The 25735-nt window shown below is 40.8% G+C and overlaps 1 protein-coding gene, 2 long non-coding RNA genes and 1 pseudogene across 3 annotated transcripts in view; 1 reads left to right on the top strand and 3 right to left on the bottom strand.

Moving 5' to 3' along the window:
• Positions 1 to 8896: 8896 nt before the first annotated feature.
• On the bottom strand, positions 8897 to 12330 carry LOC148369359 (uncharacterized). Its single transcript, XR_015850003.1, has 2 exons — positions 12027 to 12330; positions 8897 to 11933 (listed from the first exon to the last, which is right to left on the bottom strand). It is a non-coding gene; the product is annotated as an uncharacterized LOC148369359 (long non-coding RNA).
• A 1817-nt stretch (positions 12331 to 14147) lies between these two features.
• Positions 14148 to 22751, bottom strand: spry2 (sprouty RTK signaling antagonist 2). Its single transcript, XM_088331328.1, has 3 exons — positions 22438 to 22751; positions 17821 to 18766; positions 14148 to 14837 (listed from the first exon to the last, which is right to left on the bottom strand). The coding sequence occupies exon 2, from the start codon at positions 18716 to 18718 to the stop codon at positions 17843 to 17845; it is 876 nt and encodes a 291-aa protein (XP_088187454.1). The 5' UTR covers positions 18719 to 18766; positions 22438 to 22751; the 3' UTR covers positions 14148 to 14837; positions 17821 to 17842.
• LOC148369356 (uncharacterized) overlaps positions 22104 to 25735 on the top strand; it is a 69833-nt gene continuing 66201 nt past the window's right edge. Inside the window, exon 1 of the long non-coding RNA XR_015850002.1 lies at positions 22104 to 22292. This is a non-coding gene — a long non-coding RNA (uncharacterized LOC148369356). The remainder of the gene's footprint in view (positions 22293 to 25735) is intronic.
• Positions 23677 to 23852, bottom strand: LOC148369357 (U2 spliceosomal RNA; annotated as a pseudogene).

Here is a 25735-nt window from a genome sequence, read left to right as displayed (position 1 = left end):
GTATGTTATTTAGCCTGATCTTTTTTAACAACCTTGTAGGATGGAACTGCAAATATTGTAGTCAAGTCATGTTTATTTGTATAGCCCTTAATCACAAAGAGTCTCAAAGGGCTGCACAGACCACATATTATTCCAAACTACAGACTATTATTACACCATTCCCTAATCTTAAACCTACATGAGGGAAAGGAAAAACTCCAAAACCTCAACATCAGGAAAATCGAGAAAATTTGAGAAAGGAATGCACTTGAGGTAATCCCCCTTCCAGGATGACCAGGCTGCAATTAATGCTATAACAAATAATACACAAATATTGTCAACATAAAATATAAATTATTCATATGCCATAGAATAGAAGTGTGTTTTAAGCCTAGATTTAAACAGTTTGAGTGAGGTTGCAGATTGAATCTCAAGGGGAAGAGCATTCCACAGCAACGGGGCCCAAATGGAGAACGCTCTCAAACCTGCGGATCTCTTCTTGGCTCTTGGGATCACTAGTAGACCAGCATTTTCAGAGCGAAGGCTCCGGACCGGGACATGGGGGGAAATTAAATCTGAAGGATATGAATGATCATGTCCAAGCATGATTTTATATAACACCAACAGAACCTCAAAATCACATCTTAAGCTAACAGGGAGCCAATGCCTGTTAGCTAAAATTGGGGTAATGTGATCAGACTTTCTTGTCTTAGTTTAAAGCCTCGCTGCAGCATTTTGTACCAGCCGAAGGCTCTTGATTTTAGACTTCGGGAGACTGGAGAGTAGTGCATTACAGTAATCGAGATGGGAGGTAACGAATGCATGAATCCTAATCTCCGTGTCCGACTGAAACAGCATAGGGGGAATTTTTGCAATGTTGCAAGATGGAAAAAGGACAATGGGACTATGAGAACCCCCCAGAATGTAAAAATAGTCCTACATAAAGAACAATCTCTCCAAAAAGTAAATTATGATATTTCATTCTCATATTACAATTTTTACAATTTGAGTTTTTGCAGTGGAGGTTGACCCTGAATACTCTGTTTTAGAAATATTCGAAATTTATAGTGGAAGACCAACTATGTTAATCGGAAAACGAACTCTAAAATGATATGTGTCGTAGTTTCTCTGAGCCACAAGAGGACGCTATCACGCCAGACTCATTCTTCAGGAGAGTATTTTCCAATCTAAATCACAGTGCCGTGCCATCAGGTACGGCCCAGAATAAGATCCAATTTCACCTAATTGGATTGCAAATTGTGATTTATTTACTGCTATTGGAAGCATCTTCTTGCGTACACTGACATGCAGAGCAATTCAAAGGCTTTCCATTTGATGGCTGAAGCCTAAATTAACTTGTGTTCCCAATTACAGAACAGAATAATAGCTGCCGGCCGGTCTTGTTTCAACTGTCAGTGTTCAACAAATCATCGACATATTCATTCATGTCTTTAGAGACACCGTGATGGGAGTGTTCTGTGCGTTACTGATTTACAGTTACTAGTTACTTCATTTAAAACGTAATTCCGTTACACCCCAGATAACTTACACCCAATAAAAAGTGTGTTCAAGAAGTGAATTACTATAAAGTTACAAATGACTACATAAACAGTATTCACATTGAAACCAACCTTCTAAAACTGGCTTAAAGTAGCCGCATCGTAAAAGAAATTGAAGACAATTTGTACACCAACCTTTGGAAGCAGTGAACCCTTCGTATTATTTGGCTTGTGCAAATGACACTTACCAGAGATACTCCACATTCATTTTGTCTATGGGCTTCAAACTATTCAACCATCCAGGGACATCAGCCTGGTCCTGAATGTTGACAAAACTAAAGAGATCATTGTCGACTTCAGAAAAAAACAGCCCAACCATGCCCCACTTTTCATCAACAACAAGGCTGTGGAGGTTGTCAGCAGCATCAAGTTCCTAGGGGTGCACATCACAAACAAACTCACCTGGTCCGTGAACACTGCATCACTGGTTAAGAGGGCACAGCAGCGCCTGTACTTCCTGCGGAGGATGAGGAGAGCCCGCCTGCCCCCACCCTCCCGCATCACATTCTACAGGGGCACCATAGAGAGTATCCTGACCAGCTGTATCTCTGTGTGGTGTGGAGGCTGCAGCGCTACCGACTGGGGTAGTGTGAGGAGGGTGACGAGGACAGCAGAGAAAATCATCGGGACTTCTCTTCCCTCCATTCAGGACATTGGCCAGAAACGCTGCCTATCCCAAGCTAAGAACATTATCAGGGACCCCTCTCACCCCCATCATGGACTGTTCACTCTGCTAGCCTCTGTTTATGCGGTGCAGGACCACCAGGTTCCACAATAGTCTTGTCCCCCTGGCCATTAGACTGTTAAATGGTCACTCAAACACATAGTAAATCTAAACTGCTGCTAATCTGTACATCTGTGGGTTCTGTTTGACTTTTTGCACTACTGGCAGTTCTGTATAGCTAGCCACTCCTTGCACATCTGTTTCTCTGCACTATCGTACTTACAGTGTTATTGTTACAGTGTTATTGTTCTGTTTACCTGACTTGTTTACCTGATTGCCCATCTTGCACATCTGGTTGGCTACTCCTCTTGCACTATTTGCGCTACTGTAAAATACTATACATAGCCATAATTATTTAGTATATTAATAGCACTCAATACTACAACTCAATACAACATTTTATTTATATCTGTACATTCAAGGAAACTGTGCGGGTCAGATGTATTGACATTTCGTTCTGTATACACGTGTACTAGAATGACAATAAAGTAAATCTGAATCTGAATCTGAATCTGAATCTGAATCTACTCCATTCTGGGTACTGTCCTTCTGTTCTTTTTCATCCAGGCATGGTATACTGGAAAATAACTTCAAAAATAAAACAACCAAAGTTCAGCACACTTACATTGTAGATCATGTGCTCTGTGCCATTAATTTTGTTGTTCCTGTATGAGCAGGGTTGGGTAGGGTTACATTAACTGGATTACTTTCAATTACTTTTGGAAGAACAGTTGGAGATCAGAGGAAGCTATGATTCATGATCTGCTTTTAATAAGCAGCATCATGTTGTAATGACAGTTGAGTGACAACATTCTATAAAGCGTTTCAGTACTTATTACAGAGAAGCCTTAATTGCATTCCAGGGAACTTATTCCTTTGTAATGCATTAACTCTTTCGCATCATCTTCTTTTTGACAAATGCTGCTCCATTTTTCAGCCAGATGCAACAATCTGCACACCTAGTAATTTCAATTTTTGCCTATAAGTCTACATAATGTTTCTCTAGAAGTCTTGAGGATAATGAAGATGCTTTTGGCAAAGGTGAGACGACTCTTTTGTGACAGTAGTGGTTTTCACTTGGGAACTCTCCCATGGTTGCCATTTTTGGCCAATGTCTCCCTTATAGTGGATTCATGAACACTGGCCTTAACTGAGCCCAGCGAGTCCTGCAGTTCCTCGGATGTTTTTCAAGGTGTTTTTGTAACCTGCTGGATAGGCTGTTGTTCGCACTCTTGGAGATTTTCTTAGTTGGTCAACCACTCCTGGGAAAGTTTGCCATTGTTCCCAGTTTTCTCAATTTGTGGATAATGGCTCTGACAGTAGTTTGCTCGAGCCCTGCAGCCTTGGAAATGGCTTTGTGACCTTTTCCGGACTGATGAATTTTAACCATTTTTTTTCTCATTTCTTCTGGAATTTCTTTGGATCGTGGCATGTCAGTTGTGTTCTTGAGATTTTGTAGCCCAATCTACTTTGTCTAACAGATTCAATTTCAGTAATTTCTCGATTCAACACAGGTAGTGGCAATAAATTTTGAGTGTGGCCTGAGAAATTGAACCTAGCTTTTCCAAAACTGTGAGTACTTTGTGATTTGATAGATAGGCCTCGATATTTTTGAGTGCCTTAATAAATTGAATTAAATTAAAAAAAACTACAGTTTTTATTTTCCTTGGGTTGTTGATCTAAAACCTTTGTGAATGATAAATATTCAACAAAACACAGTATTCAGGAAGGGATTTAAAACTTGTTCATTTTTTAATACTGTTGTGTTGATTTAATAGCAAAAGGTCGGACTAATTCGAAGCGAGAAAGCCTTTCGCAAGCGGCAAAAGGTTTTGCCTGCCACTTTCAGCATGGAGGTAAGACATCAAGCCCGGACACAAGCCCGAACCTGACGGCACTGCAGTCGGACCTAGAGAAGCGGGCGTGTGGTGGGGGCCAGGCGGCCAAAATCACAACTCCCCACCAGAGTCCCCACGGATAAATTTCACTTCACAAACAAACCAGCTCTATGAGCTGGCTCTTGAATGACTAATTCAGATTAGAGCTGAAGGCATAGTTGTAAAATCCATGCCACGCCACTGAAAGAATACTATTCACTCTCAACCAGTGTTCCCTCTAAGGTGCGCGCGTGCGCAATTGCGCACTGCTCGCACATTCTCAGCGAACAAGAAAATCTAGTTAGCGCACAAAAATGAGGGCTCAAAATTACTAATTAAGAAGCAACTTAAGTCAAAGTTACAGTGCATGAAGGTAAAAATACACGGGTTCCCCTGACGTTGTGTCCTAAATGCGGTATTTTGAAGACGAGTCGAAGTAGAACGAAGTTGAGTAAAGTTAGTAGAGTTTGTCGAGAACCGGCTTCTTCGGCTCGACTCACTAAAAGGAACCGGCTCTTTCGGGTCCTAAACGGCTCTTCAGGTTGTTTTTGCTTCTTTAATCCGAACATGGCCAAATATTATGTAAAATCCTGCACAAAATGACTTAGAGGAAGGGGGAAATAGAACAAAAAAGAAAAAAATACCAAAAAGTAGCGAAAAGCTGAGAAAAAAATAAACAAAAGGAAGAGAAAAAAAGAAGGAAACATTTAGAAAAAAGCCAGAAAAAAAGAAAAGAAAGAAACATAGGAAAAAAGTAAATAGAGAACAAAAAGAAAAAAGTAACAGCTCGGAAAAAATAAATTAAAGGAATTTTTAAAAAGGTAGAAATAAAAACACGGGAAAAAAAAGAAAAAGTTTGTGTTGCATTCAAATAATTTCCAATTATATTAAGTGAATCTTGTTGCCAACATTGTACTTCCACTAAGAAATGTGATTAAGTACAGTTCTATATCTTGCAACCGACTAAATAAGCCCCCAAAAATGTTAGTATTATGCAACAAAAGATACCAGGAATAAAAGAAATGGAAATCTTGTGAAAGAATTGTAAATGCAAATGACGTTTGTAGGCCCTGCAACCTTTGCAATAGTACACAAGTCAATTCATTCAAAAGAGAAAAATAATTTTGCATTGCCGGAAACTCAGCAAAATGTAACTTGATGTCAAGTTTTGGACATGTTTGATAATTAATGATCTTGCCACACTTGGGATTATGGTTGCTCACTGTTGTTTCAAGCGTTGCTCACCGACTTTGTGTGAACGCTCAGACCCGTGGAAAATTAGAGGGAACATTGCTCTCAACCCTAAATCTGTACTTGTAAAATGACATTTTTACCTAAGATTTTTTTACATTAAATGGCCAGCTAAAAAAAAAAATTATATAAAGGAGTGAAACTTGAGTACTTTCTCGAAAAAGAGTACAGGCTGACTGATTCGTGTATTCTATGTTTATGCTAACTGCATGATAAGAGCAAATACATAGGCCTCCACTTAAGAGCCGCAACACAGAGGAAACAATCACAAATCTCACACCAACTACTTTAAATAGGGCAACCTTTATTTTCATTGTCCTTATTAAATGAATGCTTCAGCATTTGTAAGCACATTTTATGATCGATTTAATTAGATTGTGTGATTATATTTATCTGTTTTCTTGGAAGAGGCCCGGACCAAATGTTCGCTTCCATGCCGTTTAATAAACCAGGCGTTGTAATTCCCAACTATAGTGAGACAAACGCGCCCCCACAGGCCGTAAAGATCTAGAAATGGGAAGGTTCGTCTCCATTTCACAATGGATGACACCGTTTGAACATAATTTCATACGAGGCATATTTGTTTTTATGATGTACATTTTCAAACAGTTGCATCACAAAGTTGTATTTAATGAAAATAAGAATGAATGGTAATGTGGCTGCTGGTGTACACAGGGCCCACATTGTTTTTCCTCGCTGTCTGCTTGCGATAACAATGAGCCATTCATTTACCTCAGCAAGGTCCCGGCCTGATTCCGGATTTACATTCCCAACCACAAGCCGTCTTCTGCTCTCTACCCTCTTTAAGATTCTTCATCTGCTGTTTCACCTCAACAGATGACCTCTTATTGTGGCCCTCATTCACCTAGAACGTTTTGGAAGAAATATTGGTTCTTGTTTAGGGTTGATGTTTTTCAGCTTTCATTCGGAGTTCCTTCCCTTTTTATGCCAGTTTAGAGGATTTTCTCTAATATTATAACAACATATTGTAAGGGAAATTCAGGGATTGGCTCCCAGTTAGCCATAGATGTGACTTCAAGGTTCTCTTAGTATTGTACAAAATCATACATGGACTTGCTCCCTCTTATCTTTCAGATCTGATTTGCCCCTATGTCCCGGTCCGAAGCCTACGATCTGAGAGTGTCGGTCTTCTGGTGATCCCAAGAGCAAAGAAGTGTTCTGCTGGTTCGAGAGCGTTCTCCATCCGGGCACCGGTGCTGTGGAATGCTCTTCCCCCTGAGATCCGATCTGCAACCTCAGTGGAAATGTTTAAATCTAAACTTAAAACTCACTTCTACTCCATAGCATATGAATAACCTACTCTTCTCGTCGGCTGAAAAATAGTCTGTGTAATATAGTGTAATAATCTGTGAAGCCCTTTGAGACTCTTCGTGATTTAGGGCTATACAAATAAAGATGACTTGACTTGACTTGACATGATATTGGGAATGACAGAGCAAGCTGTGTTGGAAAGATAGGAAGTACAGGGTAAATTATGCAGTCAACAGAGTTTAAGTCAAGTCATGTTTATTTGTATAGCCCTTAATCACAAGGAGTCTCTAAAGGCTGCACAGACCACAGACTATTATTACACAATCCCCTGATCTAAAACCTACATAAGGGAAAGGAAAAACTCAAAAACCTCAACGTGAGGAGAGTTAAAAAACTTTGAGGTGGGACTGTACATGAGGTAATCCCCCTTCCAGGATGACCAGGCTGCAACGGATGTTGCAATAACAATTAATACACGGATATTGTCAACGTGAAATATGGGTCATTCGAAAGATATAGAATAGAAGTGTGTTTTAAGCCTAGATTTCAACTGTTCCACTGAGGTTGCAAATCGAATCCTTGAGGGCAGAGCATTCCACAACATCGGGGCCTGAATTGAGAACGCTCTCTAACCTGCGGTTGGGGCACAACCATTCTAGTTCCTTGTCTTTTTATTCCATGAATTCTGAACTCGCTGTCCAAATACAAGCTCAACTATCTTCATTTTCATACCTAATGTCCTGGCTGGTTTGCTATTGGTCATTATGGCAACGACTGACACTTAAATGTACCTTATTACGCCTCTGTAGCAAAAACATAATTTCAAAATGACTTGTCAGCATTGAGCCTAAAGTGGTAATGAACTGACAATATAACCTATTTGTAATTTTTCATGCAGGGTAATGCAACATATCAATAAATTCTATGGAAATGTCACTTCATTTTTCCCACAGTTTACAGTGAAAGTGCCAGATTTACCACTGGGGATAATCTTAGCCTGATTGTTGGCCCGGTCGGAGCAGCCTAGCTGTAGATAACTAATTACCATAGTAGCTGAGCCAAGCTAAATATAACCTGCTTCCATGCAACTTTTCTTTTACATCTCCATAAAACTCTATAAAGAGCTGTTGTTCAGCAGACGTAAACGACCATGGGCGACAATTTTCCATTTTCCGATCTGTGCTTCTGGAATCAATCGCTATTTGAGGATGCCGTGAACGTGCATAAAATGTGCCTGTCAGACGAGCAAGCTGTGCTAATATGGTTGGCCTTGCTTTCTTTATTACACTTGTGTACAATACCCCCCTACTTGGTTGTTTGGCTGGTTTAGTTTTATGGGGCAGATTTGAGTTTTGCATTCAAGCAGTTGCGGAGCGATTGCAAACTCAGTTCTTTCCTGATCAAATGAGGTTTTGGCATCTTTAAACATTCTGAAAGAGGGAAACATCCAACAGCAGCTTGAAAGAGCCACACAGGGAACCAGTATGGATCCATGGTCTGCTAGAAGTGAAACACAACAGTTAAGTTTGTCATTCAAAGTGAGTCTGTTAACTAATTGTAGTCCGCCTTCCTAACATCAGCCAATTCTTATTCAAAGAAGCTGCCATGGTTGTAGAGAGGCCTGTAGATAAACACAAGGAAAATACCTTCCTTTTCTCTTTCTAATGCAGTGGTTCTCAAATAGTACACTAGGGAGTAGTGGCGCTCTCATTGGCAGAGTGTTTTGCATATGTTTAGCCTTGATGCAGTACATATAGCACACAGCATCAAGTATTAAGCGTTGACACCAAGTGGAGCGGACCCTCAAGTGACCCCATGAAAAAGATTTACCTAGATGAGGAGACAAGTGGAGGGACATGGAGATAAGGGAAAAACGAACATTAAGGAAGTTTGACAAACCGCTTTACTGTGGCCATTGAGGTAGACAAGGAAAGACTGGTGTGATTGCTATGTTAAAAATGTTGGCCGCAGACAACATGAAGCCAAACAAATTAAGCTGTCACTTAAAAAACATTGCACCCAAATCACGTTGATATAACGCTTGACTTTTTTTCATTTAAAACGTGCCCGGAAGGCAGAGAGTCGGCAGTCGGAAGTGATGTTTTACCAGCAATATCAAGCTATCGCGGTTTTGTCCCCACTAATATTAGGTGATCACATTAAAAAAAGATACATCAATCAAAGGATCACAGAAAGGGTAAAATCACTTTCTATCTTGAAAGGCTGACACATAGTCAAGTCAAGTCAAGTCATTTTTATTTGTATAGCCCTTAATCACAATAAGTCTCTAAGTGCTTCACAGATTAGTACACTATGTTACACTGACTATTTTTCAGCCGACAAGAAGAGTAGGTTATTATTCATATGCAATGGAGTAGGAGTGAGTTTTAAGTTTAGATTTAAACATTTCCACTGAGGTTGCAGATCGGATCTCAGGGGGAAGAGCATTCCACAGCACCGGTGCCCGGATGGAGAACGCTCTCGAACCAGCAGAACACTTCTTTGCTCTTGGGATCACCAGAAGACCGGCACTCTCAGATCGTAGGCTTCGGACCGGGACGTAGGGGCAAATCAGATCTGAAAGATAAGAGGGAGCTAGTCCGTGTATGATTTTGTACAATACTAAGAGAACCTTGAAATCACATCTATGGCTAACTAGGAGCCAATGCAGGTTAGCCAAAATCGGTGTTATGTGATCGTACTTTTTTGTCCTAGTTAAAAGCCTCGCTGCGGCATTTTGTACTAGCTGAAGAGACTTGATTCTGGACTTCGGGAGACCGGAGAGTAGTGCATTACAGTAATCGAGACGGGAGGTAACAAATGCATGAATTATAGTTTCCGCATCAGACTGAGACAGTATTGAACGGATTTTGGCAATGTTACGAAGATGGAAGAAAGCGGTTCTAGTAATTTTCTTTACATGCATCTCAAAGGTTAGATCAGGGTCAAATATGACACCTAAATTTTTAACTGAGTCACTCTGTGTGATGTGACATTTGTCAATGTTCACAGCAGTTTTTGAGAATAAGTCACGGCATTTAGATGGACCAATGACTAACATTTCGGTCTTTTCAGAGTTAAGACGCAAGAAATTGAGTGACATCCACTCTTTTATCTCAGTGAGGCAGGCCTCCAAATTTCCACAGTTTAGTGTGGAAGATTCCTCCAACGGAAGATAGAGTTGAGTGTCGTCTGCGTAGCAGTGGAAGCTGATATTGTACTTGCGAATAATGTCACCTAATGGAAGCATGTAAATGTTGAATAGAAGGGGGCCAAGCACTGAACCCTGCGGAACACCGCAGGTAACATTAAAGGGCTCAGATGTCATTTCACCATATTTAACACAGTGTGTCCTATCTGAGAGGTAGGATCTGAACCACGAGAGGACGGTTCCTGAGAGACCAATCCATTTTTCCAACCGTTCTAGTAGGATATTGTGGTGCACTGTGTCAAAAGCAGCACTAAGATCCAGCAGCAGCAAAGGTGATGAAGTGCCAGAATCCATTGACATTAGGAGATCATTTGTTACCTTGATCAGAACTGTCTCAGTAGAGTGGTTAGCCCTGAATCCTGATTGCATGGATTCAAAAAGGTTATTCTCGGATATGAAAGCATTCAGCTGCTGTGCCACTACTTTTTCGAGTACTTTAGAGAGGAATTGTAGGTTTGACACAGGTCTGTAATTACTTAATATTTCTGGATCAAGGTTGGGTCGTTTCAGTGTGGGTTTAATAACGGCGGACTTAAAAGCTGCTGGAACTACACCTGAGGAGAGTGATGTATTTATAATATTTAGAACTGAAGGTCCAAGGACGCCAAAAAGACTTTTAATAAGTGAACCTGGGAGCGGGTCTAACTGGCAAGTTGTCGGTTTGGCCGCATTTACCACCTGTTTGAGATCATCAAGTGACAGTTCACTAAAACCGGCCATTTTCCCAAGGCAGCCACCCTGTCGTGCATCTGTAAATTTCAGTCCTTTAATATGTGTGGTATTAATAATTTCTTTAGCAATTTCTTCCTGTATGCATTGAATCTTCTTAGTAAAGAAGACCATTAAGTCCTGAGCAGAGTGTGTCGAACTATCTGCGATAGTCTGTTGCCTTGTAAGCGATGCTACATTGTCAAAAAGGGCTTTGGGGTTGTTCTTTTGAGCCGCAATCACCTTCGAAAGGTAGGCCGATTTTGCAGAGGCAAGGGCCGCTTTATACTTTAACAAGCTGTCACACCAGGTTTGATGGAAAACCTCAAGCTTGGTAGCGCGCCATTTTCTTTCCAATTTCCTGCATTCTTGTTTAAGGGTTCTAGTTTCATCAGTAAACCAAGGCGTGCGTCTTTTAGGACGTGATTTTAGTTTTATGGGCGCTATTGAATCCAGCACACTAGTCAGGGTGGTATTGAACTCATTCATGAGTGAGTCAATCGAGCCATTGTATGTAGGAAAGGACGCAACTGCTCCAGGAAGGAGTTCAAAGAGCTCAGAAACTGTGCCAGTGCTTATATTGCGTCCGCTAAATACTTCAGCTTTTTTAACACTACACTTAGCTAGCACCTCAAATGTAACTAAATAATGATCCGAGATAACGGTAGTACACGGTAACACCATAATGTTTGAGGTTAAAACTCCTCGAGTCAGAATCAAGTCTAGCGTGTTCCCATTTTTATGGGTTGGCAAATCAACCAGTTGATTATAGCCAAATGCATCAATTAGAGACCTAAACGCAATAGTAAGTGAATTGAGTGGGGAGTTCATATGAATGTTAAAGTCTCCCATAATTATAATTTTGTCTGCATAGGTTACTAGTTCAGACAAAAGTTCAGCAAATTCGTCTAAGAAAGTTGTGTATGGCCCAGGTGCGCGATAGATGGTTATTACATAAATTGACAATAGAGAGGACCGCATCACAAGAGCCTCAAACATTTTGTAATTATTAGAGGTACGTGGATTAAATTTGAGCGATTTTTCAGAGATTAGCGCAACAGCACCACCCCTTTTCAACGTGCGCGCTAAATGACTACTCTCGTAGTCTGGGGGAGAAGCATAATTTAGCGCTAAGTACTCATCCGGGCGCAACCAAGTTTCACAAAGACCCATAAAGTTAAGTTTATAATCACGAATAATGTTATCAACAAGTAAAGCTTTTGGAGCAAGCGGTCTAATATTTAACAGACCAAATTTCAGCTTTGCTGAATCATTTGACTTAGCTGAACTCTTTGTAGTCTTTGTCGAAATCTTCAAAAGCTGCCGCTCTTGTGGCTTTTCGTGTGGGTTGTCTGGCGAGGGATGAATGGTGGAATTAGTTACATCCTCGCGTCCTTCCTCGCGTCCATCTTGCTGCTTAGACTTCGCACGCTTCACACATCTACCTGCACGGCAACCACGCTTCTGTTTTCTGTCCTTACGGCGCCGTTCCCTTCGTCATTAAGCGGAATAGCCGTCCACAAGGATGCTGGGTCTCTTTGAAGTTCGCTCGGTATATCATAGGCGGTATAAAAAGTGCCCGAAAAGTCGAAATTTAGACGCCCACCCAACCGAATAAGTTCGTCCCTACTGTAAGTATTTTTGGCCACACATGTGTCAAAAGTGAAAGCAAAAAAGACAAGAGAACGGCAATAAATAGAAGATTAGCTGGAGAGCAACGAGCCGCAAGCATGTATCCATGCGCCGCCATGTTGGATCTACCCAGGATCTACATAGGACAAATATGTTAGTGACTATTTCACATGGAACAATGTATTCTGTTTTACAGTATTATGATTTGATCCTCACTAATGCTAACCCCAAGCCTATGTCTTTGGTGTTGAATATTGCCAACAATCATCCCGCTTTGTGACTTCTACAACTGGAATCCAGCAGGTGTAGTTGGCATCATATAGTTGATTAGAGGCAGAGTTGCTTCGTCCTGCTTAAAAAAATCGTAAAAACGTATCAAAAACAAAATTAATCATATATGGGAAATCCCAAAAATAAATTGAAATACAAATAAATATGGGCAATGTTCAAATAAAAAAAGTTAGAATGTTTCTATGAGTAATTCTTAGCCATGATATTAGCTGGATACCCCATACAAATTGTGTATAATTCAAATTAGCAAATGACTTTAGTGATATATATATATATATATATATATATATATATATATATATATATATATATGCATGCAGCACGGCAGCGCAGTGGTTAACGCGTGTCGGCACAGTTCTGAGGTCATGAGCTCGAACCTCCTGTGTGGAGTTTGCATGTTCTCCCTGTGCTTGCATGGGTTTCCTCCGGGCACTCCGGTTTCCTCCCACATTCCAAAAACATGCATGTCAAGTGAATTTGGCGGTCCAAATTGTCCCTAGGAGTGAATGAGCGAGAAGGTTGTCCGTTTCTGTGTGCCCTGCGACTGGCTGGCAACCAGTTCAGCCCGAGGACAGCTGGGATGGGCTCCAGCACCCCCGCGACCCTACTGAGGATAAGCGGTGCAGATAATGGCTGGATGGATATATATATATATATATATATATATATATACATATATATGACTGTAAAAAAATCCTTTATTTAATGTACAGTTTAATAATTTTGCCTAATTCAAGTTATTGTATAAAGCTTTGGGAAAATACAGAAGGATTTACATGCAGGATTGTGCATAACGCTGGCTGAAAACATACAAACTGTTTTTAAATCAAATATGTTAAAACTTAATATAGTTAAACTCAAATCTCTATTAGTAAGCTTCAATTTCCAACTAACACTCAACAGAAGTTTTTTTTCTTTTTCCTCAATTTCCCTTTTGCCTTCTGTTTTCTTGTTTTGATTTTAATATATTCTTCCTGCAAGAAAAACGGAATAGCGTAGGCAGATAAAAGCTCCAGCTTCAGGCTACTCGCTTTGGGCACATGTTTATGTATAATTTCGATGTACAGGTATTGTACAGCGTCTTTTGTGCAAATATTTTGTTGTTTCCATTTGTTAAGAAGTGTTTGATGTTTTTTGTCTCATCTCATTAGCTACACCGCTTATCCTCAGTAGGGTCGCGGGGTTGCTGGAGCCCATCCCAGCAATCATCGGGCAGTGGGCAGGGGACATCCTAAACTGGTTGCCAGCCAATCGCAGGGCACACAGGGACAGACAACTCACTCGCTCATTCACAACTAGGGACAATTTGGACCGGCCAATTCACCTGACATGCATGTTTTTGGAATGTGGGAGGAAACCGGAGTGCCCGGAGGAAACCCACGCAAGCACGGGGAGAACATACAAACTCCGCACAGGAAGTCTGGAGCTGGATTTGAACCCACGCAGGAGGTTCCCAAGACATGAACTGTGCCGCACATGCGCTAACCACTGCGCCGCCGTGCTGCCCTGATGTTTTTTGTAATCTGCTTAAATAAGCCACCAACAAACAACTTACCGCAATACCGAAAACAACAAAGCAACATACTTTTTCAGTAGCAGTCAAAATGCCATTAGAATGAAACCAATAAGAAAAAAAGACAGCCTTTCAGACATCAAAGTTTTTTTATTTCAAAACGTTAATATTTGCATTTTCATCGAAACTCGGCTAGTCTCTGGCACCGACACAAATAAATACTTTGTATTATAAAATAATAAACCTTCATATAAATATATACCTTTTAAAGTCGCACTATGAAATTAGAAAATATGGTTATATAGCTCCAAACGCAAATGTACAGACATAATTCTTCTGCAGCAATCAAAAAACACAAAATGGCAGGAGTTGAACTCTATACTATAGTGAAAGTAAACACAGTTGTCACAGTTGATAATGTTCTATCTACAAAAATAGAGCATCTCACTTTAAGCACACAAAGTTAGTTGTTAGAATTCTATTACAGAATGAAGTCAATTATGGTCAATTCAAACTACAGTATCCATGAGATGAGTGCAAACCTCCATAATAATGTCAGGAAAAAAGTTCTGGATCCTAAATCTGATCTGAACCCGCACTACAGCAGAATTAGCTGTGCCCTGCCCCTCTATCCATTTGCTTCGTTTAACAACAAACATCGTTGGAAACGACATGTGAGAAAGAAAACAAGTTTTGCAAGGCACGAACGTGGTCGGTTGGTCTTAAGGAAGAGTGGAGTGCTTGTTCTGGTTTCACCTTCAAGTATGACTTGACATGCCGTCATAGAACCATGCTTGGAGGCAATCTTCTCCAACTTCGACTGTAAAAACAAAAACACAACTTTAACCAGTCTCATAATCCTATCCTCAGTTAACACATTTACATGCAAACTCGGGGATTGTTATCAAATGGTGGATTCAAAAAAAAAATCAAATTTGAAGGCCTTTTCTGTCATTTTAAATGTGGAATCTGTAAAACTTTTTAACCAGTGTGCCTTGATGACCTCGTTTAGTTTGCAGCAAGAAATTGGCAAAAAAGCATGCCTTTGTTTATATTTGCTTTCAGCTTAGTAACTAACATATATCCATAACACTAGGTGGCAGTAGATCACTTTTTTAAGTGTTTACTGCCCTCACCCACGGGGAGTACTGTTTAGTACGGTTTACTGCCATCCGCCATGACGTCGGTACTGTACGTTACGTCGATATGGTCGTGTGTGCAAAGGGCCAATAAAATAGTAACGGAGTATTTGATAAAAACATAAATACATGTCTCTTCTTTGTGGGTTTTGACTATCGCAGGACCATTTTGCATCCTCTGCGAAAAACAAGGGATTAACGTATTTAATATCATTTGAACCATCAACAAGAACTAAAAGCAGAAAACTGTTTAGCCCAGGGGTGGCGAACAAGTTTGAGACAAAGAGCCGACATTTTTAACTGTGAGAGTCAAAGAGCTACACCACGCACTGACCTGCCATGACAGACAGACACACACAAACACACACAATTAAAAAAAATTACCATAACACACTCCTCTCCTTACAATACAACAAGTATTGTTCTTGTGTTGAAAACAAAGAAAGTGTCCACCCTCAATACACGCAAACAAAACCTAAACATGAAACAATCCAAAGAGCCACAGTATATAGAAAGTAAGAGGAGGCAAAGAGCCGCATTCTTATTGGCCAAGAGCCGCATGCGGCTCTAGAGCCGCGTGTTCGCCACCCCTGGTCTAGCCTATCAGAAAGCAGAACATAGTATAAGATGCAAACCAGTGTAGTAGCCGTGAAAAGTGAACCATGTTATAGCTAGGGTTCACTCAATAACATTTCAACTAGTTTGACTCCTTGTATGCGTTGCTAAGCATGTTCAATTCTTTGGGCTTGTAGCACAGAATCCAATTATATTCGCTAACTCTGGCTAAGTCATTAAAAAAGGTCTCCTGTGAGTTGGCTGATTGCTCTGTGACATTTTAATGTAATTTTCTTTCTCTAGAACGTGATTTCCCAAACTGTAATTTTACATTTCTGGTGTACAGTTCAATCCCTTTACTCAGCTTTCTCTCCCATTTTGCTAATTTTCTCTCGCAAATACGCATTCACGAGAAGATGAAATCAGTCCAATTTCTCTGCAAAACGGAGTAATGATAGGCACTAAAGAAGCCTCCTAGGGAATTACTGACCAGTTAGAAGCAATTGTAGGAGAATCATTCTTTTGGAATCTTCTATGGTGGGGTGCAGCATTTGAAAACCTAAGGCCGCAATCATGAATTTGAGCCAGGAGATGGCAGCAGAGTAACACATGATTTGTGTACATTTCTAATACATGCTCGAATTAAGTCTTCATTTTTCCTCTTTTTGGAGGTTTGTTCCTCCCAAAACAGGCCCAATAAAAGTAGATAGAACATAAGGGTTTTTTTTCACTCAGTTGGACATTGTTAACACATACCTAATAGAGACAATATTTAATTTTCAACGTTATAAGAAAACCTCAAACTACGCACCATCCTGGAAAGGTTTTACCTCATGTGCGGTCTCTTCTGAGGGTTTTTTTTTCGTTTTCCTCATGTTGAGGTTTTGACTTTTTCCTTGCCCTCATGTAGGTTTTAGATCAGAATGCTGTAATAATAGTCTGTCGTGTACAATAATATGTGGTCTGTGCGGCCCTTTGAGACTTCTCATTTTTAAGGACTATAAAAAAAAACATGACTTGACACATGGAAATAGTTTTATGTTGTGTTGTGGAACTTAAATTCCTAAAGAGGGCGCTACATTCCAGGGAAAAGGAGTGAGAGGAGGTTGCGACAGAGTAATAGCAGAGTATTCCGTCTACCAGCACACTAATTTCTTTTGCAAGTTAGAATTTACACTTCGCTGCTTCAACAAGTTTCAATGATGCTGTTGAGTAAAATCCAAATAGAAAAAAATCAATAAAGAGAGAAACAGATGTTTGTATGTTACGTCACAGCTACCCAAACTCTGAAGGATAATGCGGTATACAGGAGGTACATTATTAATTCCTAAAGGAATCGTTCCCTTGCCCTCACCAATGAATTAGAAGGGAGATGATGGAAATGAACAAGACAAAGTGAGTAGATATATGGGAACGTAAAGCCTGGCACACACCTGGCCAACTGCGTGAGGAATTTGGCGTCGACGCCTTCGGCTGAAGCACGTCAGTGCTGAACACCTGAAGGCATTTTCAGCTCTACGCCAAGTTGTTTAGTGTTTACGGCACATCTTTTAGAATCATGTGACCTTTCAAAATAGCGACTACCAAAGGGTCGGATAGTGATTAAAAAAACAAGCACCCATTTACTACTGCGACGAAAGAAAGTGAACTGGGGCTGCGGGTAAAATGTGTGCCCTATAGTTTTAGACGACGAGGTTGTTATCATAGGTGGTTGTCGCGGTAACGGACCATATTGCTTTCGCTTGTCATCGTTCCTTGAGGATTACAAAAAAGTCCAGTGACCAGACAATGACTGTTGATACAGAAAGCGTAGAGTTTTTTAGATTATTTCCACTACTATTGAATGCGGATGTAAACCGTGAGGACTTTTCTCGTTTTTGTATGTGAAAAAGTTTAAATATTGTGAGAACCCAAGTATTGAATAAAGTAACATGGAACATCCAGCAATGTTCCCATTGAGTATTGTATGAATAATGCTGGCAAATAACAGGACACATTTATTCTCTGGAGCGGAATCGCAGTGTTTTGTATGATTTCTTGCATGTAAGTCTACTTAGTGTTTTTAGCCCTAATAGATTTTTGCGCGTAAAACTAGTCAGTCATCCACACCTGCGCACACTCCGCAAATGTTTTACGTGGGCTTCTGCAGATCGCCGTGCTTCGATGCATCCTTGCATCGACAGCCAGGCCGCGTGGCTTGGTCGTAGCATTTCTGGCAGGCAGCGACGCATCCTCTGGCGGGAATGTAGCATATAAGGCACGGGAAGACCACCGCTATGAGGGAAATGGCAGTCCAGCGCACGCAGCAGTGCGCCTGCGTGCAAGAGAAGGGCTTGTCAGCGCACGTGTCTTCGTCGTCTGAGGAACAATGGTAGAACAGGCCCTTGATGCAGCACACGCACGTGCAATACTCAGCAGAACGTTGCAGGGAGCACACGCATCGCCTCCCGCACATCCAGCAGGAAGGCAGTTCCCGAGGGCGCCTGCATTCGGAGCAGCAACAGCGACCGCAGCGCTCACACTCTGGGTGTGCACTGACGCTTTTACAGCCGTCGCCGCAGGACGCAGCCACTGACAACTTCGGCTCTTCCTCAACAGTCTTTTCATTTGTTAGTGATGGCTGGCCACCGATTATTAGGTCTGCACTTCTCGTGAAGCCAAGGACACTTTGACCTAAACCGGCACTCACTGTGCTTGGACCCGTGCTAGTCTGAGAGTCTTCTGAGCTAAACGGCATCATGTTTGAGTTTGCATCACACGGCCTCTCTTCTTGGGCGTCCCGTCGAACACCGGACAATTGTGATGTGACCGGGTCACCGTTCTGTGAGGTCGTAGTCCTTTGGGTGTTGGTAGGTCCATCTGTGTACTCGTTGCGGTTCCCAGTTATCCTCATCCGATCCAATGCGAGCATGCCGTCATGAGGCCTCGGTCGGGGCCTCCCACCGTCCGGCGATGATGGCCCGCTGTGTCCGCCCCCGTCGCTGAAACTTGTATCTCTGCGATCCATGGTGGGAATGAAGGACCACTTGAGCTACCATGGGACACATTTGAAATCCTGCAAGAAGGATGGACAGTTCAGAATAAACATTCATACAAGTCTAACATGCTAATGATTCATATTTAGTTTCTTTTGTCTTGTATTAGCATATTTGGTATTGGAGTATTTCAAAAATAATTGAAAGTAATCAAGTTAAAGTAACCCTACCCAACCCTGGTTATATATATGATAAAATCTAAAAATAAAGCAATTTTTCTCTTTTAAAATGATGCAACTTTTACTTATTTCTGTCAGTCCGGTACTAAATGACCTAAATGACACTCAAGGTGAACTGGAAATGTATTGAACTAGCCTGTGTATCTATTGTATAAGCCATCTAGACGGGTAAAAATGAACATTGCTTGTTTTTGTAGCTTTTATAGAAAAATGTGTATTTCGTAATTTGTTATAAATAAGCGTAGTAAAATATGGCAGTACTTGATAGCATTGTAAATAATATTTCTCTCTGACACAAGATGTTTTACTTACAGAGGGGGTAACACGCAGTCGCGCAAACAATCATGTTTTAAGCAACAGCGTAAAACTAGCATATTAAAGTGACATTGTGGAGGGAAGGATTAGACGGATCAATCTGAATATTGATTTTATCGACACGAACCAAGTACCTGGACTGTATTGATACTATTGTTCAAGGATCGATACGTCACCCCTCCACCAATTTCCTCAAAGTGCAACTTTTATATGTAGATAGCTAAGTTTTTCGCTCTCTTACCCGACGCTCTCGGACACTCTCCAAGTTTGTGCCTTTTTGTCTGGCTGTCAGTTACACTTTTACAGGGTTCCTACAGCTTAAGGTAAGTTAAATTAAATATTTTTTAAGATTTTGAAATTCTTTCGAAATTAAATTTAAGACCAAATAGACAAAAAAAGAAAACATAATCGAAAGAAACAAAAAAATATAAAAAATGCTATGTGCATTGAGGGTAGACCTAAGACCTATGCATCTGCTCCGAAAGGCCTGACTGAAACCACATCCCCGTTTTGATAGTTCAGTTATTGGAGCAGCAGTAGCTCAGGAGGTAAAGTGCTCGTTTTGGGATCAAGAGGTTTGATTCCCGGCTCCTCCGTGTTATATGTCAAAGTGTCCTTGGGCAAGACACTGAATCCCTAATGCGCCCGATAAGCAGGTAGTTGCTGACGCTTCTATCGGTTAGTTAGTTAGTGTATTTAAAAGAGAAAGTGTGAAGCACATTGTAGAGCGCTTTAGGAGGTCTGCATTGACTTGAAAATCGCTACATAAATGCAGACCATTTGTTATTGTGGTCACGCTATGTTGCCACAAAAGTAAATCGGTGAAAACAATTGATTAGTAAATCTTTTTAGTTTAAGCAAATACAAATCTTAAATCAATGTCTTCCCATTCTAAGACTTTCAAAAATCGGATTTAAGACGTTTTAATGCCAATTAAGGGCTTATCTTTAGAATAATAAATCCAAGCCTTTTAAGACTTTTCAAGGATCCAAAGGAATCCTGTTTTAGCATCTCTCCCTGCCTGACCTGCTGCTATGTCTTGCCTCCCAGGCAGAAGAGATGGTCAAATCTACACCAATATCAGAAGCTTAATAGGAGTCAAACAAGAAGCGCAGCACATTTTGGAGTTGTTTTTTTCAAATGCGGAAAATGACAATGCCAGCTGTCATTTGTGGGGTAAAGTGGTCCACTACTGTGGCAAATCTACATAAACACATAAAAAAGTTCACCCTACAGAGAAACCAACCAAAAAATTGAAACCTGTTACTGTTCCTGAACAAAACCTGTAAATCCGTTGTCACTATGGGAACAGAGTCAAGAAGGTGTGTTATTTTGCTAATTTCATGATTTGTTTTATTGACTCTCTTGACTTTTGCTCTGTAAAGGTTGTTGTAGTATAATTATTTTTTATACTGTTTTAAGTGTTTAGATTATATTATTTACACTTTCTGACTTCATCTTAAAATATTGTCCAATGGAAGGTATAGTTGACAAGTCGACATTGTTGTATTTTTGCTACATTGCCGCTTTTTGTATTTGATTCTCTTGGTATTTGTACTGAAACAGTTGTAATGGAAAGATTTAAAGTTTGGGTTGAAGTTCTTTTACAAAAATGAAACATTTTTCCTTCGAAGTGTCCTTGGGCAAGACACTGAATCCCTAATGCCCCCAATAAGCAGGTCGGTGCCTTGCATGCCTGCATGGCCACTATTGGCGTGTGAGTGTGTGTGTGGATGGGTGAGTGTGAAGCACATTGTAAAGCGCTTTGGGAGGTCTTTATTGACTTTAAAAGCGCTATATAAATGCAGACCATTTACCTAAAATGCTTCATTGATGTTTATCATAAATATCATCTAACAAGAAGGGGGAGGGTTGAAAGCAAGGTTATTGGATATGTATCGATTAAGACTACCATGTATTGACTTGGATAAGATCGATACTAAAATTCCCACTATTGCCGAAACTTATCAAATAATCATGTTTTTAAGTACAGTGGAACCTCGGTTTTCGAACGCCTCTCAGTTCGAACAAATCGGAGTCCGACCAAAAATTTCGAGAAATTCTTGCTCCGCTGTTCGGTCAAAAAATCAGAGTTCGAACGCGGGTAATGCGTGAGTGCGTACGCTCGGGTGCGATGCTATGCGGCGTACGGGTGTTTTAGCCCCTTATTATACCTCTGAAGAAAGTCCGTGCAAGCAGCAAAGTTGCTACAGGTGAAAAAAGAAAAGTAGTGCGAACAACTATTGCATTTAGGAAAGAAATTATAGCAAAATATGAAGGAGGTGTGCGAGTGTCTGATCTTGCTAGGGAATACAGCATGGCTAAATCTACGATCAGTACGATACTAAAGAATAAGGAGGCTGTGAAATCTAGTGATGTGGCTAAGGGAGTGAGTGCTATAAGCAAGCAACGGCCGCAAGTTTTGGAAGAGGTTGAAAAACTTTTGCTGATTTTCCTCTCCCCACCGTCCACCTGCACCTTCTGCTGACCACCACAAAGATAAGAAATCCTATTCATAATTCTTTTCTTTATCCTTTTTTTATTTTTACACGTTCATGTTAGCGTAATCTTTCGTACAGAAGATTACGATAACGCGAACGTACGATTAGCCTGGGTTTGCTTTATGTTAAACAGGGTGTTGGAACGGATTAAAACGATTAACATTATTTTTCATGGGAAAAATGATTTCGGTGATCGAACAAATCGGTTTTCGAACAGGGTTCTGGAACGGATTATGGTCGAGAACCGAGGTCCCACTGTAACTGGCAAATAAAAGAGTGTGTCTTTGATGAGGGAGCCTGGGAAAGAGGCCCACTCGTTCCCTGACGGAGGTACAGGATGTGGGCGGAGCTTCGAACTGCCACCATTCTCCTCCAAACTTGCAAGTGACATGACTGGCTAAACAGATGGCACAGTCGAGAGATACGTGTACAACCTTCGAACATGTTGAGCGTTTCTCTTGTTTCAAGTTCACGGAGAGCGTGCGTCTTGGGTCTTCGTGCCGCCATCTATTTAACAAAAACGCCTTGGTGACGGCGTTACACGGGGAAGTGTGAGTTGCAAATACAAATAGCGAACACAAGCGCAGGTCTAGTGACGCGGCCGAAATCAGTCAACGCAATGGCTTCGGCTATCCGCATTATGTTAAGAAACGCACACCTCAAATCATCTTAATAAAAAAGCATGTTTGAACTTACCGGTATCTGTACACTTTAATCTTCCTTTAAGTTGTAAAGAAGTTTGTCCATGAAACCAATCAGTGTTTAGTCCATGTTTGGCGGGTGCGCATTGGGTACGAGCCGGAAAGACAATTTTCAGAAATTGCGTGGAAAAACAAAACACAGTTGACTTTGTTTAGGGGAGGGCAGAAGAAGTAGACACAGGTCAATAACAAGTTCCGAAAAGTTTCTTTAAGTCAATCCAATAAGTTGTGTGTTGTTCTCCAGCGTGATTTTCCTTTGCCCTCGCGCAACCCGGAGATGAGGTTGAGGATTGGGGCTGTAAATGGTAATGCTGGGTTGTTCGCGAACGAAACGGCTTTATGAACCGGCAATTTGAAGTGATCGAGGAGAGCCGGCTCCCCGTCGATAGAAAGTTGCCTCCCTTCGAAATTCTCTCGCTCTCTCTTTCTTTCTTTCACTTTCTTGCTTTCCCTGTTTCTTTCTTTCTTTTCCTCCATCTCTTTCTCTTTATATTCTCTCTTTTTTCTTTCTCATTTATTTTTCTTATTTTCTACCTTTACAGTATATATCATTCTCTCTCTCTCTCTCTCTTTTTCTGTCTTTTTCTTTCTCTTTTCTGCTCTTTCTGCCTCTCTCTTTTTTCTTTTGTTACTTCCTCTCTCTCTCTCTCTCTTTCTCTCTCTCTCTCTCTCTCTCTCTCTCTCTCTCTCTCTCTCTCTCTCTCTCTCTCTCTATGAGGCGCCACGGGTATTTGTGAGTACAGTGGAACCTCGATTTTCGAACGCCTCTCAGTTTGGACAAATCGGTGTTCGACCAAAAATTTCGAGAAATTCTTGCCTCGCTGTTCGGTCAAAAAATCGGAGTTCGAACGCCGGTACGCTAGGGTGCGATGCTGAGCGGCGTACGGGTGTTTCAACCCCTAATTATGCCTCCGAAGAAGGTCGGAGCAAGCAGGACAGGTGAAAAAAGACAAGTTGTTCGTCCAACTATTGCCTTTAAGAAAGACATAATAGCTAAATATGAAAGAGGTGTAAGAAATTCCGATCTTGCTAGTGAACACAGCATGGCTAAATCTACTATCAGCAGGGGGGGGTTTTGGGGTTTTTAAGGGTTATTGATCTATCTTCGTTATTCATTATCCATTATCCGTTATCGGTCAGTTCATAATACGCTACAAAGCCTAGGAGCCGGGACACTTACTCTCAGCCAAAAGGCCAAGCTAAGGTCCTAGTCCTAAAGCCATGCTGCGATCATTGCGAATGCACCGTTCCCGGAGGTACTGCAATACCGGGCCGATGCGTGGAGTGGACAGAGCAAGCTCATATTCCATCTCCGAAATGCAAAAATCAAAGATGGTGACTTCATAGAAAGTACACAAAAGGGCCAAGCTAAGGACCTAGCACATCAAAGTCACCAAAAGGCTAAGCTATCAGTACGATAGTAAAGAATAAGGAGGCTGTGAAATCGAGTGATGCGGCTAAGGAAGTTAGCGCTATAAGCAAGCAACTGCCGCAAGTTTTGGAAGAGGTTGAAAAACTTTTGAGGATTTTTCTCTCCCCACCGTCCACCACAAAGGTAAGAAATCCTATTCATAATCCTTTTTTTATGTTTACACGTTCATGTTCATGCTAACGCGAACGTACGATTAGCCTGGGTTAGCTTCATGTTTACGTTCATGTTAAACATTTAGGGTGTTGGAACGGATTAAAACGATTTTACATTACTTTTAATGGGAAAAACGATTTTCGGTGATCGACCGAATCGGTTTTCGAACAGGGCTCTGGAATGGATTATGGTCGAGAACCGAGGTTCCACTGTATGTGAGTGGCATCATCTCTGTGTTGCTTGTTTATTATAAACAACTTAAAAGTTTAAATTAAGTCCATTTTCACTGTGCATTGAAACAATAAATGCCATCACAATGTAGTTGCAAAAAACAACTGCATTCCTTTGGTGCCTAATGTGTCATTATTCTTGGTAATACAGTATCATTCAAACCGCAAAAATCCTAAAAGCCGTATAGGAGCCGAAGGAGCTGTCTCTTTTCACTGAGCTGAGCCAAAAAATCCTTTTCTCCAAAATGAGCCGGAATTCCCATCTCTGGTAAATGGCGTCAATGTGGTGGGGGAGGTGAGCGGGTGGTTGTAGTTGGAAGGAGGCGGGAAGGGTTGCGGGCCGGACAAGGCCCCTGTTGTTTCAGCGGATATCTCGCATCCGGTGCTCGCTGATTGGCTGGCGACTCACAGCCTCATTTAGAGGCCATGACTACTGGTCAGTTGGTCAGGGCCAAGATGTAACGTGCAGCTGCTTAACCGTCCATTTCAACGTTTTACTGTTGTTTCATTTATTTAGTCATTTTTAAACAATTATATTCTTTGTCTACACATGTACGGAAAACCTAAATTCTACCTGAATGGGAGTAGGACAAATAAAATCCCACCCCCTTTCTCATATATGCAAGATTTAAAGCAAATTAAATTGAATTTCTTGCCACTTTTGTTGAACTGGTCTTCCTACTAGTCAAGATTTTGTGGTTGTTCGAATGTAAAAAAATGGTTGATTTACAGCGGGAAATGCACTAATCTATTGCATAGAGTGGTAGCGTTGGCAAGTATGCCTCAGACCTCAGGCACTGTGATGTTGATTTAAATTGACGGAGTGTGAGGGAAAGCCAAAGTGGACGAGCAAATAAATACCACATTTTTCTTAGTTTGTTTCACACTTAATAAAGAAAATATTTTTGTTATGTTTGGGCTATTGAGTATGTTTAAGTTCATTTTGTCAAGTGGTTGAACACTATGGAATTAAATAACATACCTGTCAACCTCTGCCAATTTCTCCCCTTATTAATAATAATAATAATAATAATAATTTCCTTTGTATTGTCATTCTTTGTAAGAACGAAATGTCGATACACCTGACCCGTTGTAGCGAGCCGATGCAGCCGCAGCCAACAGAGGGCGCCGCCATTTTACCAATGTATTAATGATTGCAATTCCACTTGTTAAGCGATAATAAACTTTACAAACACAGTACAGCACCTATCTACTCACAGCAAGACAAACTATGTAGAATAAAAGCAAAGATAATTTGTTTAAACAAGTTTATTTTATTTACCAAATAGATAACACAAACCTTTTTAGCATCTTCTTTTTCCCCTTCCAGGAAATGTAGTTTTTCTTGCTGTATGTAGCAGATAAGATTTTGGAACCAAAATGGAAAGGATCGGATCTGATAAACAAAAAAATGGGTTTCCCGTAAACAAAATAAATGTTATAGTCAGGTCAAGTCATGTTAATTTGGATAGCCCTTT

Source organism: Urocampus carinirostris, chromosome 3 (genome assembly GCF_059441175.1).
Source record: "Urocampus carinirostris isolate Australia breed hairy pipefish chromosome 3, RoL_Ucar_1.0, whole genome shotgun sequence".
Lineage (NCBI taxonomy): Eukaryota > Metazoa > Chordata > Actinopteri > Syngnathiformes > Syngnathidae > Urocampus > Urocampus carinirostris.
This window is presented reverse-complemented; position numbering and strand designations above follow the sequence as displayed.